At 32.8% G+C, this 17,047-nt stretch overlaps 1 protein-coding gene across 15 annotated transcripts; it reads left to right on the forward strand.

Moving 5' to 3' along the window:
• Window positions 1–994: 994 nt before the first annotated feature.
• LOC111289281 (uncharacterized) lies at window positions 995–13,679 on the forward strand. 15 transcript variants are annotated; one of them, XR_016346355.1, is made up of 12 exons: window positions 995–1,675; window positions 1,929–2,186; window positions 5,133–5,375; window positions 5,534–5,683; window positions 5,881–6,253; window positions 6,347–7,364; window positions 7,891–7,964; window positions 8,096–8,177; window positions 8,258–8,383; window positions 8,695–8,829; window positions 9,834–9,991; window positions 13,064–13,550. XR_016346355.1 is itself a non-coding variant. In XM_089768025.1 (12 exons), exons 1-12 carry the CDS (start codon window positions 1,235–1,237, stop codon window positions 13,310–13,312), a joined length of 3,285 nt encoding a protein of 1,094 aa, XP_089624151.1. In that variant the 5' UTR covers window positions 995–1,234; the 3' UTR covers window positions 13,313–13,679. The 15 variants fall into 15 exon arrangements, 7 of the variants coding, with proteins under 7 accessions (XP_089624151.1, XP_089624152.1, XP_022735930.2 ...); XR_016346356.1 differs by having other exon boundaries at window positions 8,733–8,829; XM_089768025.1 differs by having other exon boundaries at window positions 5,127–5,375; window positions 8,723–8,829; window positions 13,064–13,679.
• The last annotated feature ends 3,368 nt before the right edge of the window (window positions 13,680–17,047 follow it).

Raw genomic sequence — 17,047 nt, forward strand, 5'->3', positions numbered from 1 at the left:
GATTATGATTATGACTGTTTATAGCCCTTTTATCAAACATAGCTTTGATACCATTTATAAAAAAATACAGAAAGGATAAAAAACACATTTAATTATCTACAAGGATAGGTGATTACAAAAATAAAGTTAAGAAAAGAATAAGAAGAGAAGTAGGGTGAACACTCAGGAAGATGAAGAAGAAAGAATATAAAAAAATGATTATCCATATCTCACGCATATACATATTACTCTATTTTAGTCTAGACATTTACATTAGTGTCCCAAGTTCATAAAATCTCCATAATTCTCTTTTCAAATTCTATACTATCGACTTCTCCTAATTAGTAGCAAAACAATTAAGAACATTAAAAAAAATAGAATAACAAATTTAACTGAGAAAAACAATATATCAAAAAGAGAAAGAATAATACAACCCACATTAGTTACATTGAAATTTTAAAAATTTAGTTCCTGATTAAATTAAAATCAAGAGTAAATAATGGAGAAAAATCTTCGCGAAGGAAAATTAAAAATCAAATTCGCAACAATTCCACGAGAATGCCAACAACCTAGGAGCATAATTGAAAAAAAACTAACACTAAAGTAGCAGCGACTCTCTATCTCTACAATTACCAAGAACCGACAAACTGTTTATTCCGATCTGGGTCGGACTACTGCAAGACCTGAATTGTGGAGGAAGCAGAAACCTAAGATAAACAACGGAATTGCGTTGTTTGGGGTCCCAACGTTGGGTGCATGTGCGCCAGGTGTGTTTGTGATGATAAATCATAATTCTCCTTTCTAATTTCTCCGGAAACCAATAAACACAAATTTCACCATACAAGCGCCAATCATTGGATCCAATTAATGACTCCCACATCATCACTCCAAACAGACCAAAAACAAAAACAGAAACCATCATTTTCATTTTGCTCGCCCATCCCATGGCCCCAATCGCCCCCTAAACCTCCTTTCTCTCTCCTATAATACAAATCCTCCTATTCCCTTTTCCTCCGATTTCTTCCTTTTAAAACTTCTCTTGCAATCTTCAAATCAATTTCCTTCGACTTTCTTTCCATTCTCTTTTCCTAGGATTTTTTTTTTTAACCTTCTCCCATCTAAAGACCCTTTTAGAATTCTGATTTCTTGATATATATATTTTGACACTGGGACTTGAATATGTGTTTATTTATGAGCTTTGATATGAGCCGCTGGTTGATTTTCTTCTGTTTCTAAAACCCTAATTCTGGTGCCAATGGCGATCGTCACAGGGGATCGCTACCTTGAGAAGCTGGTCAAATTCGTTGACGAGCAAGCGGGGCCTTTGATCGAAGGGACAAAGGTTCTGAAGCTCAACCCGGCGGGCCTCCACTACGTTCAGTCGCGGCTCGAGGCGTTGCAGGAGCTCGAGAGACTTCTAGCGGGAGCTCCAGTTGACTATCTACGTGCCTACGTCTCGGACCTTGGGGACCACCGTGCGCTCGAACAGCTTCGCCGGATACTACGGCTGCTAACGACTCTTAAGGTGGTATCTGCCTTGCCACCGCCTGCGCGTGACCCCACGCCGCTCTCATTGCTGCCATTTGGAAGACTGAAGGTTCTGGAACTCAGAGGGTGCAATTTGTCGACTTCAGCAGCCAAGGGATTGCTTGAATTGAGGCATACTTTGGAGAAGATTATTTGCCATAATTCAGCAGTGAGTTTCATTGAGTGTTTTGCATTTATTTTCAAACAAAATGAAGAATTAACGGCACTCGTTAAGGTTTTGTTGTTATAAATTATAATATTTTATTCCCTCATTTCTTCCTGCATAGGACAATTTGGTGCTATTACGGATGGGCTCTTTAAACAAATTCTTTTCCTCAATTTATATTTGATTAACAACTGGTGAATTAGTGATGGAAGCTTCAGAATGATTTAGATTATGTTTGCCTTTTCAAATTATGTAGGATGCTTTACGACATGTGTTTGCCAGTAGAATTGCTGAGATAAAGGGCTCTCCACAGTGGAACCGGTTGTCCTTTGTTTCGTGTGCTTGCAATCGCATGTTACTAATGGATGAGTCTTTGCAACTTCTTCCTTCTGTTGAAACCCTTGATTTAAGTCGAAACAAGTTTGCAAAGGTGGATAATCTTCGGAAATGTGCCAAGTTGAAGCACTTGGATCTTGGATTCAATCAACTGCGATCCGTCTCATCATTTAGTGAGGTAGGAATAACCGGGATTATTACTCATTAAATCGTTGATTTTTGGTTTTGACTTGATACTCAAAAATTATTAAACGGCGGCATATATTGGTTATTGTATTTTTAATTGTCTCTAGCTTGTTTTCTGCAGATTATTTTTGTTAATGTCACGCTTTTTGTTTTGTTTGTAATTGCGCAATTGCCTGTATTTCGACATGCATTTTGTCAGAGTTTCATTGTAGTAGTTGTTGTTTTGCTTAAAACAGTTTTTTAAAGTTTGTGGATCTATGGATGACAGAAGTTTGTTAGGCTTGACTCATTAAGAAACTCAATGGGGGAAGTAATGAGCTCTACTTTAACACTGTTTAGATTGAGGAGAGGGGGGAAAGGATAGCAAAGGTGGCAAAGTAGGAAACCCTTCCATTGTTTGGCTACCATTTCAATTAAAATAAATGATAGGGAAGGATCCTGAGTACCATGTTGTTTTCCTTCAAATGCCCCTTTTTACAATACTCTGAATCAGGGGAAAAGAGGGAGTAGGAAATGTTTAATTTTTGTTTTAGTTTGAAATGACTATTGTGACCTTATTATCTTCTTCAATTTTTAAACAAAACGTTTGAAATCTCCAAATTCCAGTCCAGTCGCTACCCTTGAATTGTTTTGTTCTCCTCATCTACTGCTCACTTGTTGGCTTTCTTGTAGCTTCTCATAAACTCTGCATTGGCCTCTCCTAAGCATCTCCTCACAGCAACAGCTTTTCCATTTTGACCTTTTAACCAAAAAACATGAAGCTTTTTGTTTGAACCGATGTTAGAGTTCAGTGCTAATAAACCATCTGTTTCTTACTGGTTTAGCTGAGTTTTTTAGTAGTTTTTAACTCTAGGCATGAATTTTTTTAAGCGGTCATTTGTTATTTAGTATAATAAGAATTTTAAATGTTGAGTGCTGCAATATTAGCAAGCAAGTACTTGAAACTCAGGAAAGTTTCAATACTAGCAAAGATTTGATACTCTCTTTCTTTGTCAATATGTTACTTTTGATATAAGTATCAATTTACAGCTATTATGCAGCTTATTTTTATTGATACTCCATATGGCATGGGTGGTTACCTTTCACATTCTTACAATCTTACATTATTTGTTCACAAGCTGAAAACTTTCTGCTCACTTTTCCAAGATGGAGGGAAATAGATTGAAAGATGCTTACCTTTTGGAATTTTCTTAGGTAGCATTTAGTCACTAGTTTTTTTTTTTTTTTGGTTCAGCCAAAATAGTGTGTTATATCAACCAAAAGGTTGCAAAATTCCAACCCACAGGTTAGAAAAACAAGAGCACTAAGAAAGCACCTGGCGGATACAATATAAAAAAGAAATGATAGCAACTGAAATCGCACCACTCAAAAATACATAGTCCAACCATTAACAACAAAAAAAAAAAAAAAAAAAAAAAACTGAGAAAACCTCCAAAAATCCAAAAACTCAAGGAACTCCCATGAACCACAATAAAACCAAGACGAATAAAAAAAAAAATCATGATAAAACCAACAAAGTAAGAATTTTGCTAAGTCTCCCCTGCAAGATATCTCCTGCAGGCCCAGATTGAAAGAAATCACACACAACACCACATCAAGGAAGTGGAAAGAATCAAGTGAAATTCTGACCTTTCAAGCAATGCCATAAGGATTTGCTATCTCTAAGGCCATTAACTACTATCATCATCTTCCCACATCTCTCTTTTCCCTATCCATTGTCAGCTCTAACCCCATTTAGACTATTTAGTCATCAGATTTGGTTTAAAAGAAACCACAAAAACAAGTTTGGATACAAAAGCTAAAAATATTTCTTAAGAATTAAAAATAAAAGTGAAAAATATGTATATAACAAAATGAATACTTTTTATGTTATATTACTTTTTAAAACCATAAAAACGAGTTTGGATACAAAAGCTAAAAATATTTCTTAAGAATTAAAAATAAAAGTGAAAAATATGTATATAACAAAATGAATACTTTTTATGTTATATTACATTTTAGTAATTTATTTTTATGATTTTGTTTTTTACCCATTTGCTTTAATTTTATTTCAACACTTTGGAAGGCAATAACCAATAGCAGCGTGCAAGTAACTACTTACAATGCTAACAAGCAAACAGAGCCTTGTTATGTAATATAAATCGATTCAGTATCTTGGCTTAATCATAAACAAAGATGGTAAGCATTTATGGAGATGCTACTGATAGGATTCAAACAGTGTGGTCCTAAACATTGAGTGGTTAAATTCCAGTTTATTCGGAAAATGATGGTTGCTGCATTGAGGCTATTGAGATGGACGTGTGTATATGAGAAAATATAGTTTAGAAGTAGATGCATTTTTGAAAAGGTTAGGACTGAGGGTAGCACCAATTGAGAATAAAATAATGGACACATCTAGGATGGTTTGAACATATGAGACAAAGGCCTAAGAGTGATTCTGTTAGAATGTGTTGCCCATGTTAGAAGGAAGAAAGACAAAATAAGATGAGGGAGGAAAGTATAAAGAGGGATCTTGCTCTTACTGATCTGACTCAAGTTACATGGTTCTAAATAGAGGAAAACACTCTAATCTGGTCCTTGTAGCTTATTGACTTTGTTTTGGATTTTTTAAAATGTTTGTTCATTGTTTGTTTTCTTGTGTACTCTTTGAGTACTTTGGTTATGCCTCTCCTTGTTCTTTCCTTACACTATTCTTTCTTACCTATTTTACTTATTAAACGAATGAGCCCTGCATGAAAGAAAACGGACTTTTAAGGTAGCTAAGGTCTAATGGAAATTTCATAATATCTCTGTTTAAACCTTTACTGATCAGACATTTATTTGAATTTTTTTTTGGTGAACAACTCTCTTGAATAATTTTTAGTATCACGCTCTATGTCTGAAATGTATTGATATAGGAATTTGATTTTTGATATATCATTGTTGTTGAAAGATGCAGGTGTCCTGTCATGTTGTTAAACTTGTTTTGAGGAACAATGCTCTAACTACATTGCGTGGAATTGAGAATTTGAAGTCACTTGAAGGGCTTGATGTTTCCTACAATATTATTTCCAATTTTTCAGAGTTGGAGTTCCTTGTGGGCCTCCCATCTCTACAAAGCTTGTGGCTTGAAGGGAATCCACTATGTTGTGCCCGATGGTATCGCGCACAAGTATTCAGCTACTTCTGTCATCCAGAAAATGTATGTCTTATTATCTGTTTGCATATGTCATTTTTTTTTTTGTTGAATTCAATTTTGTAGTCATGCTCCTTTGCTAAAACATTTCATAATTTTAGTTTTTATCTTGTAATCCTGCTAATTATACTGTTCTCCTTATGTTCGATTGAATGGCTGATTAGTTGAAATTAGATGACAAGGAAGTCAGTACCAGAGAGTATTGGAAGAGGAAGATTATTGTTGCCAGCAGACAGAAGCGATTTTCCAGCTTTGGGTTCTATACTCCCGCAAAAGATGATGCTGAAGGAGAGGGGGGTATTAACAAAAAGAGGGTGCGTAAAGTTTTCCCAATTCTCGAATTTGTATGTTATTTTAACTTTACAGTCATCCATCCTCCCTCTCTCCTTTTGGTGAAATGGTTTTGGCACCCTGGTTAGTCTTTTGGATGCATTTGATGAATTTTGGTTGTGCATGTACTTTACCGTGTTTATCAGTGCTGATAGGTGGTTATCATTTTAACATCTTGCAGATAAAAGTATCTCGACTTGCTTGTATTGAGAGTGAACAAGAAGGCACCTACATTTGTTCTGATCTAGATTCTGTGTCATGTGATAATGAAATTCGAAGCAGAGAGGAGAGTATCATATCTGAGGATGAAGCTGAAATAGTTGATCTTATGAACAGAGTAGAACAACTGAAGAAAGAGCGCTCTATTCTATGGTTGCGGGAGTTCAAGGAATGGATGGATCATGCTTCTGAGAATTTTGCAGATGGTGGAAATTTTAATGTGACTGTGTTACTTCCTGGGAAAGAAAATTGTAAAAAAATGGGGAAAAGCGAAAGGCTTCTTAGTGAAAGTTCAATATATGTTTCAGACTCTGTTGAAGCTTCAAGAGATGAAAGTAACTTGAATGTTTTACAATCTGACAATTCTTTTGCTGATACGTCTACTGTTGTGCATGCCAACAGATATTTTGATCATATTTTTTCCTTAGGTATTACTGGTGGTTTCCCTCTACCAGGCTTGAGGACAATGGATCTAAAACAGGAGTATCAGAAATCTTACTTTTATGATGAGAAGAATAGCGGATCCATGCGAGCTGAGAGTTCTCATCGCAATATTTTTACCGTCCAAGGAAGGAATAGGATGGTTGGAAATGCCAGTGTATCACATTTGAATACAATTGATAATATAACAGAGTCTAATTCTTCCTCTGCTTACCCTGGATCGCCGCCTCATTATCAGAAGGACCTTTTGCATCGCCGCCACAATTTGGTGGAAGAAATTCTGCAGTTATCTGCGGAGTCCTATTCAGTGGCATCATCTGACAGCGATACTAGCTGCAGTGAAGATGATTACTGTGAAGTTGGGCTACCAGTCCAGGAATACCACAATAGGAGTGTTGAAGGGCATTCTTCATCATATCTTTTTGAGGATAATTATTGTGAAAAAGGAAATAAGATTTCCCATGGGAACAAAAACGGCATCTGCTTCATTGATTCATGCACTGAACAAACCTTTAGTACCACCAAAATTGTAAATACGAACCAACCCCTGCAATTGTCCAGTGACTTAGATATGGGTTCTCATGATCTAGAGATATCTTCTTTTGTGACCCAAGAGGCTGATTGGTATGATGAAAGAAAAGGTAGCAGGAAAACAAAAAGAAGAGTGATTTCATTTTTGGAAGAGAATAGCTGTCAACAGGTGCCACAAAAATCAAATGGTAATCTGGAGTCTAGTGGGGCTGATATTAAGGAAATGAAAGGGAAGCGCCTTTTAAATGGGAGTGATCAGAAAGATTTTGATAAAAATCACATGAAAAATGCAATTTCAACACCTCGACTTGATAATGTTGTGAGATATTCTGACGCTAAACGCTCATCTGAGGGGAAGAATGATTTTATTGAGGACTACTTCAATGAAAATGTTGCAGATTTGAGAGTTCATGAGACTTGTGGGCAATATATTCGTTGCAGTTGTATAGTTGACCAGTCTGATTGCAGAGAAAGGTGGGTATTTCCAAAAAAATTTAGGAAAAGGTTTTAATTTGTTTTGATGAGGCTTCTTCAGACTCTTGTTAGAGAATACAAAATACCATTACCAGTAATAGAATAAAACTATTTTGATAATGAGTTTCAATTCACAAGAGAGTAGTGTTATTATTTTAATCAGGAAATTTTTTATGTGAAGTTGTATCAATCATTTACCATTTCTTAAATTCTTTTTTTGTATGTCTTTTACCTTGTTGATGGGTTTTGATGAATTTATTTTTCTTTAAGAAAAATTTACTTTCCTTTTGGTATAAATCTTCATGTTTTCTAATATGTGTTTTAGGCTAGATGTAGTATCCCGTCAGTCCTTGAATGCTTGCAGTAAATTATAAATGTTGACATTGGGCATTTCTGAAAGTCCTTGGAATGTTTCGTTTTCTATTGGTTATGATTTGTCGTAACCCTGCACTAACATGGTCTTTCTTGTAAGTTGAGGATTTGGCATTCTAAATAATTTCTTTTCTTGCTTTCTTTCCATCTGCAGAGAAGTTGCTCTAGTATTGAGCAGTGAGCAAAAGTTGTATGTGCTACTTGTTGGTGTTGCATGTGACGGATCAGGTTGGATTATGAAGTAGTTTTTTGCATGAGGCATGCATTTGTTGATTGTCTTTCCAGTGCTGATTACTTGACAAAATTTTTTGTGCGGATTGTCAAATATCATTATGGTGTGCACTTTAATGTCTTTGCAGAGAGTATCTTGGATTTATTAGGTTGCCATAGGGTTGAAGATATAAGAGAGGTTTTAGTTGGTCTAAGTCTCCAGGTTGTGAGGTTAGTGATTTGTGATACTTCAATAGAAGTTAAGAAACTAATCACTCCTCTGAAACTCTCTATTTTCTATTGCTGGTTAGATTGTACGTGGAAGGGAATGTATCATACTTGTTCATAACAAGGAGCATCGAGAAATCAACTCAATTACTTCACACGGTGAAAGTTTCTGATTCATGTGCACCAAGTGATAAATGCTCTTTAAGGAGGTGATTTCAATACTCTTTCACTTAACCATGAAACCTACCATTTAACATATAATGTGTATTTCTCTCTATGCGTTTATGTAATCTAAATACCTTTTTGGAACATCGTAAAATGAATTTCAAATTAGTTTTGGTTTCTTTATCTCTTTCTGTTCATTTCTTTTTTCTCCCAATGTCTTGGTGAATGTGGTTAAGTTATGTACCTTGCTTCTAAAACCACTCTAGATCAACAATCATACATCAATTGGGATGAGGAGTATAATAATGATTAGTTTTGAATTTAATAACTGCCATTGTTTTCTTTCTCATGATAGATTGAGGTTTTGGAAATTTAAATGGCAGTTTGGAGCAGGTTCAGGCTGAGTTATTTGAGAATCAAATATGCGGAGGTTTAAAATTAAGCATGTTCCAACATTCCATGGTACTTTTTAAGGAAGGTGGCAATAAAGGTATTGTTCACTGAATTTCAGCTTGTTTATGATTTATTGTATTTAATATGCTTGTCATCTCTAGCATATTTCCTATAATTTTGCATGGAATGGGGACGGTGGGATATGATTCAGGCGAAATAATGTAACTAATGAAAATTATGAAAGGTAGAAAAACAAGTAGCAACGTAATTTAAAGTCAGTTTTGATATGCGATTGCCTTTGAAAATTTTGTTCTTTCAATTCCTGATAAATTTGGAATATATATCTTGTCATTCACCCTGTTGGATCTGAATCTTTCACTTTCATGTCATGTGTCAACCAGGTATGGCTTGTGCCAAAATGTTTGTTATTATTTTTATATATTCTTTAAGATAATGTTGAGAATGGACCTCTTAAGTTGAAAGTGTAGATGAATGGATAGATTGACTTAGTGTTTGTTAATAAATGTCAAGAGGAGGAACATGTCATTCAATTGTCGTCGATTTCTGTAATAACGCAACTTCCATTTAGTGTACAATTTATTGGCCATGTGTGCTTGTAGGTATGTTTAAAAGGGTGCGAAGATAGGTTGTGTTTGCCAATGATATTGTTTGTTCCAGAGTATGTGTTTGCATGTTTGTTTGTCCAGAATTCTTGACTAGTTTGTAGGGCATGTCATGCTTTACCTTTTCTCAGGGCTAAAAGTAAAATCCCTTCAATTAGTGAGAAAGTATGTTGCTAGTTTGCAATGTTAGAATATGTTTTGATTATGTCTGCACAAATATCATTAATTTGCTTGTACTATCATGGTTGTGGATGCTGATGCCTTTATTCTTCTGTATGCATGCATTCAGAAGAGAAAGGTTGTTGTATGATTATATTTAGTAGTTCATGTTCTCACTTTGGGAATATGACAACACCTGACTTTTACCAATTCACATCTTTCTTTCTTGCACTCTCACTTGCATGCGGATGCTGAAGCATAGACGCATAGACCTTGAACTTGGTTATGCTTAACCTTCTTTTATGTGAAAACTGGACAGAGGAATCATGGCTTTCAAGATCACTGTTTCTTATTGGAGGACATGTGCTTGTGTGTGTTGAAGACATTATTCAGTTCAACTCTCTCCTAAATGATGCATGCTCCCCTCCATATTTCTCACTCGATTCATGCTGCAACATCACAGATGTATCTGAGATGGTAATGATTTGAGTTTTCTTATCTTGCATTCTTTAACTAATATATTATTTTGCTAATAGAATCATTTGTTGCTGTAGTAGTCATTATTGCAGGAGATGATCATATATCTCAGTTTATACTTGTTAGATTCTCATCAGAATAATGTTTGCTCATATTAGATGTTCATGAAGAGGTCCTTATTGTTTACCATGTTAAGCCATTTATAATTCTTATTCATAGGTTTATATGCAATATCTTCAGATCTTTTTTTTTTTTTTTGCTATTATAGTTTTAAAGATAGGTTCTTTGCTTTTTATTTTATTTAATTAATTAATTAATTTATTTGTTTTTTTGTTTTCTAGATTCATGGGATCAAGAACTTTATTATAAGAAAGAGGCATAAGAATTTAGATGATGCGGGATATGGTCATGCTTATTGAAGGACTAAATTATATAGAGATTTGTTTTTATTAATTTTGTATAGTTTTTTTAATCCGGTTTTAATTTTTAGTATTTAAGGAATATTTTTGGGCATTCAATAGACTTAGTATTTTATGTTTATGTTAGGGTATAGTTAGCAGCCTATGTGCCTATATTATTTCAATTTCTAGGAGCGATGAGGTTATTGGGATTCTATGAACTGAATATTGAGAATTGAGTAATGAAATTTTTCCCTTTTCCCCTTGGGGTTTTTTGGTTCCTCTCCTTGTTTCTTCTATTTTCCTCTAAGTTTGTCTTTTTCTTTTCTTTTTGTCTAATTTTTTCTCCATCTCTCTGTCTGTCCTTCACCGCCCTTGGTTTGCATCAATTAGGAAGATTGATGTGGGATAAGATCATTTTTATTGAAATTAAAGTATCTAGAAATTACTTTATATATATTTCAAGGGTGTTTCTGCCCTTTTGCCTGATTTTATCTCCATTCTTTCTTTGTCTCACCGTCCCCTCCTTTGTATGCATCAATTAGGGAGAATGAGTGGGGAACACATCATATATTTTTAGGGGGGAATTTGTAATTTTTAGCATTTAGAGAGTTATTACACCATTTAGGGTTATATTTCATCCTTATTTTATGGTTTTATAGAACCTATGTCATTTTCTCTTTCTGGTAGGGATTATTGAGATTTTTCCCTCTTGCTTGCCTTTCCTTCTGCACTTTAGTCTAGTGCTCCTTAAGTTTCTTTTAATTCTTCCCTTCTTCTGCTAATTTCAATCTTTTCTCTACTTTCTTCTTCCTTGTTCCCTCCTTATGCAGGTTGGGGAGGGGAAAGGAGAAGAAAAAGGGATCAGACAGAAATAGAGGGAAAATTGGAGTGCAAGAAACTTAAATAGAAATTGAGTAAATTGTGTAAAGAGATAGAAACTTACGATGAAATCTCTGTACTCAATGGAAATCTCAAAATTTTGAAAATCCATGATCAAAAGCTACCAAAAACTGAAAATATCAATTTATAGGTTTCTTCTAAAGACTAATGAAATATTGCCAAGTGCTAATTTAACCTAAAAATGTTGCAATCATTCCCTAAATGCTAAAATTGCATTGAATCGATAAAATATATAAAATTAATTAAACAGATATCTGAATAGTTTAATCCTTCAGTAAGCATATTTTTGCGTCGCATCACCTACCTTGTAAATTGTGAGGGCTGTTCCTCATGGTTAAAGGGACCTCCAAATAGAAAAAAGTACATCGGTTAACCTGACCACTTGTAAGTTATCATAGCAATCAGTGAACAGATAAAATTGTGGTTGTTCCTTACAGTTGTGCATCTTCAACTCTGTGGAAGTTGTAAGTTCAGGAGCTATTATATAATAACTCATAGAAGTTAAGGTTTGAGGCAATTTATTTGCATGGAGCGTGGAAATATATTTAATAGAAGCTCTTGTAGGAGGTTTTAAAAGTACTTGTGTTTTTGTTCTGCAGTATTCTGCCTTTAGCATGGTTCTGCCTCATTTGGGAGTTTATTGTTGAACCTAGTTGCTGTGTTGGTGTACTATAGGAACAGATTTGGCATTAAGCTTGATTATGCCCCTTTCCTCTCTTATTGTTTGCACTAATTGCGCTTTGAACCCTTACTGATAGCTAAATTGGACAGTTGGCTATTTTCCATTTTGGTGTAAAAAAGTGAAATAAACTGAAACTATTCATTATTTGTTAATACCTTTATTTTTGCCGTTTTGGAAAAAGAATGATAATTGTAACCTTGCTTTTATTGGCACCTTCCTTTTTTTCATGTCCTTTTTCCGATGCTTTCTTCTCAAAGTTGGTTGAGCTGACACTAGAGTTTATGCGTTTGATTAGCAACCCAAAAATTTCTCTTATGCTGCATCAGGCAGGTGTTGTAGCTTGTGTTATCTTTGCTTTCATGTTAAGTCTTATTATGGCCCCTCTACTTGGCTCATAACAAGGCAAATCTCATGCTTTTCTTGGCCTTTTACGTAAATTGGCATCTTGTTTCTTGCTTCTTTAGTATTGGATGTTATCAAATGCTCTGGCAAAAATTATCTTAAAAGATAGCTTCATAATAAAGATTCCTAAGAGTTAGCAAATCTAACATCAGGTATGCGCAGAGAGTTATGTCTAAAGAGATTGGTACTACACTAAAAAGAAAATAACTCCTCAAAACAGAATTTTTTTTTCTAAACATCATATGCAATGTCTGCATATGTTAATTTTACTGAAGTCGATTATTATGATCTAATAATGTACACTTTCCTTCCATACTAGGACTAGAAATTAGACATGAATTAGGTAAGGGACCATGCTGAGGACCTTGTGTTTGTGAACAGACATGAATTGGTTTCCCAGATGAATCAGGGCAGAGTTATTTGGCAGAAGAGATCTCTTTCTAGTTTTTATACCATGGCTGTCACCTTTGCTTTTAGAGGGATTCTTCATGCCCATTCAAGATATTCAGCATAATTTCTTTTTATGTTTTTGTTTTTTTTTTTTCCCTAGGGCTTTTAATTTCAATCTATATAGAAAGTGGATTATATCTGCCTTTGATATGCACAATTTGCATTTTGATTTTTTTTTTATTTGCTTACTATCAGTGTCTGGAAAAGATTAAATGCCGATCTGACTTCTGATTTTAGGTTATCGAGGAAAAGGGAAGTCATTGTGTGACATTAGCTCTTGCGAACCATACTGCATCAAAGGCCTGCTCCTCAAACAAAATGCTAAAGGGGGTTGTGACAAGTAAGAAGGAAAAGAAGTTAGCTGGGTCTCAGATGTGGAAACTGAAGTGGTTCTCTGAAAAGAGTCTATTCCAGTTTGTGGCGCTGATGAAGGCAATCCATCTGGGGATGACGTTATCTCCTCTGCTTGTAACATGTGTATCATGAAAATTTTTTTGCATTTTTGTTTTTGTTTTCGTATTCATTTCATTCTTTTAATTTGGGGCATTTCACTAGCGTTTTTCTTATTAATTTTGAGATTTTGTTTGGTTGCTTACCTTGGTGTTTCAAGTTCATGACTTTGTGTCAGAATTCTTTGATTTGTATTGGTTTAGAAGTAAAATTTTCCCATTACAGTTTGTACAGTATAGAATATGAAATGCATCCGTTTTTGCCCATTTCTGTATGTTTTGACGTGTGAGTATACTGTCTTGAATATTATTTGTCACAGTATTATTGCGTTGGACATCCTCAGTGATTGTATTGTAGTAACAGCATTATTATTATTATTATTATTATTATTATTATTATTATAGTTTCATGTGTTTATTATGTCTAGCCGTGGAAAAGTGGCAGGGGTTTGTAATTATTGCTAATATTTTGTCATAGAATCAACTAGTAGGAAAGAAAATGCACACAAATACGCATTTAATCGAGATTTGTTATAAGTTAGATGAATGATGGAGGGATGATCCCTTTTATTATTTAGGAACATTTCTTGATGGTTCTTTTTTCTTTTTTTATACTTTTTTGTTTTATAGGAACCTAAAGCCTAAAGTTATACAAGTTAGCAGTATAATATAATTCATTGTGATTATTATTACTATTATTATTATTATTATTTATAATAATTATTATTTTAAACATATTTATCATTATTTTAATATAAAAATAATAAATAATAAAATAAATAAAAATATTATAAAATATATTAAATTAATATATATATAATATTTCATATATTGAGATTATAGTTTTTTGTTAAATTTTTATATTATATTTTGAGCATTGTATTTTTATTAATCATTTGATTAAATGCATGACTTTTAATTTGTTGTAAGTTATAATTTTTTTGTAAGAATATTTAAAACAATAAAAAATCATTTAATGTTTTTGTTGTGTCTTTTACTTTTAAAATTATCGTATTATATATATTTTTTAATTTTTATTTTATTATAGTAATTTAACATGTAGTTACATTTTATGTAATTAATTTAATATGTAATTTAATAGAAATATTATAGTAATTTTCATAAAATGTTACATGTTAAACTTTCATAAAACAATGACAAAGGTACTTTAGTAATTTAATATGTGATTAATTTTATATTATGTTAAAATTTAATATGTAATTTAATAAGTGCATTATAACAATTTTATAACATGCCATCTTATGAAGCAATCATAAGGCATTTCTTTAATTACGGTAAGATAAGAATTATAGTAATTTTGACCATTTATAATAAGAGGGATATTTTTGTAATTTTGATAAGATGAACATTATAATAATTTTAGAGCTTCTAAATACATTCCATTTTTTGTGAGGGATACTATTTACACCTCAAAAACTACTCAATACACCCCCAAAATTTTATTATAAATTTAACTTTTAATGAAATTACTTAAATACTCATTAGTCAATTATCTTTTTGTCTTTCACATCCCTAACTTTCTTCTTCCAATAGGTTTTACCGCAAATGAGTTTTCAAAAAAATGTAAATGTTGCTAGACATACATATCTGGAATGGCTCAGTAAATTTTAGAAATTAATCTTAGAAAAAGCAAATTATTTATTGAAAATTGATTTCTGGAAGTAGAGCAGTTCTTTATTCAACTCCTAGCAGCAATTTTTCTTGGGAACTTATGAAAATACTCTCTATTAGTCCATTTGGGATTGTGTAAAATGAAAATGGTTAGGTAGTCCTTAAGCATGTCTTTTTTGTATAACATTTTACCATTATTGATAGTGATTTTCTATCACAAATTAGCTGTGATTTAAGAAGAATGAAGGAAGACCAGGAAAGAAAATAAAATTAAGAAAAGGAAGAGAGAGGAGTAGAAGAGAGAAAAAGTCTATATTTCATTCATAATGATGACTCTTACATAGTATTTCCTATATATATCGCATCATTTGCTTTAATTGAGTAAAAACAAAATTGTAAAATGCTGACAAAATATATTAATGGCTGTTATAACAGAATACTTGATAGCACAACATAGACACAAATGGCTTAATAATTAACTTCCAAGCCAACTTCAACCGTTGCACCCCATTCTCATTTGCATCTTTACAGCCAGCTTCCCTGTCAGCTACTGGCTCCAATGTAGCTTCAAATTTATCGCCTTATTTGTTTACTCATGATCAATTCTTGATTTATCGACTTATTTTCCCAGTTCATGCTCAGCTTGCAATTCCGTTTGTTTCCTCTTTAGTGTCTTGGTTCCGTGCTCTGCCACAGCTCCCATTACTGGTTTAGCACTGCTTCTAATACTTGCATCAGCTTTCGTTATTAAACAGATGTCGATTGCACTGACTTTTCTTGACTTGTTTTGTTTAGGGTTGGGATAAAAAAGCTGCTCAGGAAAAACCAGTGCAGTCGACATCTGGTTGGGTTTTTTCAACTGCTACAGGCTGGATTAAGGATGAGTCACCTATAATGAATAGTTTTTAGGACCAACAAAGTACTGTTCATTGTATGTGACTTTTGTTAGTCCCAAGAACATTCATTGTAGGTGACTTTTATTGTTACAAGCCAATTCATTTGATTTTGTTTCGTGTTAATGTTAAAGGTGCAATTCAAAACTTCCAAAAATAAAATTTCATAAATTCTTAAAAGTTTTCGAAATGGACGATCGAAAGACTTTAAAACTTTTTGAAAATGAATTTTTGAACATCCAATTTGGAAAACCTTTAAAATCTTTTAAAAATTAATTTTTAGAAGTTTTGAAACATTCCTTTTAACATTTTAACATAAAATTTTATGAAAGTAAATACAAAATCAAATGAAAAAATAAAAATAACAAATAGTTTACTTTTGATTTTATGCTTTCTAACTTTAAATGGCTTGATTTGGGGCTTCAAATCCTAGAGTTTACTATTTTGGTTTGGGTGTAAGAGAAAACATATGGTGTTTGAGTTTTAGGTAAATAGATGTTTTAGGTGTGAGGTGTGATGAGTAAAAAATGAGGTGTTAAAAGTAAGGTGGTATGTTGAGTAAATGTTGGGGTGCAAATAACAATCTTTTTGTTTTTTACTCTTCACATCCCATTTTTTTATAAATTTTTTGTAAATAAAATTATTTAATTATCTTTTTCACATATTTTTGGATATCCAGATCCAATAAGTTTTATAATTTATTGAATACATATTTTAGGTAAAATTTTTCATAAATCCATTTCTAGAAGGTGGGAGAGTAAATTTTTTTTAAAAATTACAAAAAAAGAAGTTTTATTAAAAATTTTTATTAATTGGTGTAATGAAAGTTACTATTGAAAAATTATAAACTTTAAAATTAATGAAAAAAGTTAATTTAACTATTTTAACCATAAAAAATTCTTATAAGATCCTAAATAAACTAAGGATAAAATGGTAAATATAATTTTTTTAAAAATTTAAAATTTAAAATTCATTATTTCTTTTTAATAAATACTTTTTTATCAATTATTAAAATTTTATAATAGTTTTAATTAAACTAAAGTTTTTGGAGAAATTTCTTCATCTACTTATCATGATGGGTTTTTCTAGTTAGCATATTAGATTTTGACAAAATTGTGCAATATTTAGTAGCATTACTTGTATAGTTTTCAAAAAGTTTCATCTTTCAGATCCTAATCAGACTTGGTAATTCTTTCATAATTTCTTATAACATCAAGAGATGATATGTTTAATTAGTGGCTTATAAG

The sequence above is a fragment of the Durio zibethinus genome, chromosome 11, assembly GCF_047325235.1.
Source record: "Durio zibethinus cultivar Kanyao isolate XHJ-2024 chromosome 11, ASM4732523v1, whole genome shotgun sequence".
In the NCBI taxonomy this organism is placed as follows: Eukaryota; Viridiplantae; Streptophyta; class Magnoliopsida; order Malvales; family Malvaceae; genus Durio; species Durio zibethinus.